The following is a 1,685-nucleotide window of genomic DNA, read 5'->3' as shown; positions in this document are numbered from 1 at the left end:
TGTGTGTGTGTGTGTGTGTGTGTGTGTGTGTGTGTGTGTGTGTGTGTCTTGTGATAATTTTTTCTGTTCTTTGTTCCCAGAGCTCTCAGATGTCAGATGTGACTAGCAGAGAGCTCCATTCCCAAGCTCAAGAACAACTGCAACACTACCTTATGGGCAGGGCCCTAGAAGAGAGAGCCCAGCAACACAGGGAGGCTCTGATGGCTCAGATCAGCACCAACATTGAGCAGTTAATGAGTATGTGCTCATTCCATTTTTGTTTCCTAAAATGAACAACCTATGGCAAGATTTTGTGACATCCAAAATCTTCAGAGGGAAAATACCATTTAGTGGTTTATTAGCCTATCTCTTGTCCTCAGAAATTTCTAGATCCAGAACATGCCAGCACATGATCTTTTCAAATAGTGCAGATCCCATAACATTTTTGGCTGCTTCTCCCAGCCTTACTGTCCTTCATAGGTATCAACTCAGATAACAGTTACAACTGTAAAGATGCTGAGCCCTTCTAGCCAGATTCTATTGTGTAGTCTTAAAAGCTTTTGATCATATTTTAGAAGTAGATGATGACAGTAGTTACCGTGCCATTTTATAATTTTTAATGAAGTGCTTTCATAATAGTTAATTAATCTGCTTCTCACAACCACAGGTATATTTAGTGAGAGATTTCATCCATGAAGCCACAGTGTTTCAGTCCACCTGTGAAACACTTTCAGTATATATGGAGCAGAGAAAGTCAGAGTCCTCTATTTAGTGCCATTACTTGCAAGTTTTGTATTTTTCAATAGATAGGTGGCTGTAACTGAGCTTCTCATATATGGAATGGGGTTCTGCTGTATGTTAAAAATTCATGTTCTTTAAATCATCTAAAAAAATCTACATTTTTTATTCTTTTATTTTAAACACATTATGGGAGGTGGGCAGTTGCTGCCAGCCACACCTACAACTTGTGAATGGTTATATGCTCTCTATAGCTAGCAATGATAATAGATTCAGAGTTGGAACCCTGTCCCTGCCTACTATAGCAGAATTCCAATTCTATAGTTTCCCACTTGTATGGTACAGAGCTCTTCTACTCACCTGTTTATTTTCTGTTTACTACAGAGGCACCAAGTCTGAAGGAGGCAGAAGGGAAAGAACCTGAGCTCTTCCTAAGTAGATCCAGGCCTGTGGCAGCCAAGGCCAAGCAGGCCCATCTCACCACCCTGAAGCATATACAAGCACCTTGGTGGAAGAAGCTTGGGGAAGAAGAAGCAGGAGATGAGATTTATGTCCCAAAGGAAGAGTTTAGTGTAGAATTAGGAACTTTATTCATTGGTGGAACCAAACCCCCTTAGGGAGCTACCCAGAGAAATGACACAAATCCTTTATTTCAGGAGATTATATTGGTTCTGCCTCTGGCATGCTGTAGACTAGAACTATCCTAACTCATGGTTTTCCAGAGATTCCTCTCCAAATAAGATTTGCAAGCAGTAAGCAAAGAGTTGTCTTCTACCACTATCTCAGTTCTCTTTCCTTTTTCCACATCACCATCCCTGGCCACACATACAAATTAGTGTGGCTTTTATTGTGGAGCTCACCTCAGCATGGCATTCTGTTGCTTATATGAAATGTGGTATTTCTTTTGTTTTTGCTGTTTTCCTACTAAACGTGTTTTCTAAATAAATATTTTCAACAATTCTCAAAAA

At 40.0% G+C, this 1,685-nt stretch overlaps 1 protein-coding gene across 3 annotated transcripts in view; it reads left to right on the top strand.

Moving 5' to 3' along the window:
- Positions 1-1,685, top strand: part of IQCB1 (IQ motif containing B1) — a 53,965-nt gene extending 52,280 nt beyond the window's left edge. For all 3 annotated transcript variants that reach the window (XM_025875045.2, XM_073894258.1, XM_025875053.2), the window contains exons 14-15: positions 81-237; positions 1,102-1,685. In XM_025875045.2, coding sequence (XP_025730830.1) covers positions 81-237; positions 1,102-1,334 — 390 coding nt within the window. In that variant the 3' untranslated portion in view covers positions 1,335-1,685. The remainder of the gene's footprint in view (positions 1-80; positions 238-1,101) is intronic.

The sequence above is a fragment of the Callorhinus ursinus genome, unplaced genomic scaffold (genome assembly GCF_003265705.2).
Source record: "Callorhinus ursinus isolate GAN/ISIS: 27379988/994484 unplaced genomic scaffold, GSC_fseal_2.0 scaffold1, whole genome shotgun sequence".
Taxonomy (NCBI): domain Eukaryota; kingdom Metazoa; phylum Chordata; class Mammalia; order Carnivora; family Otariidae; genus Callorhinus; species Callorhinus ursinus.
The sequence above is the reverse complement of the archived record's forward strand: the minus strand, read 5'-3'. Positions and strand labels throughout refer to the sequence as shown.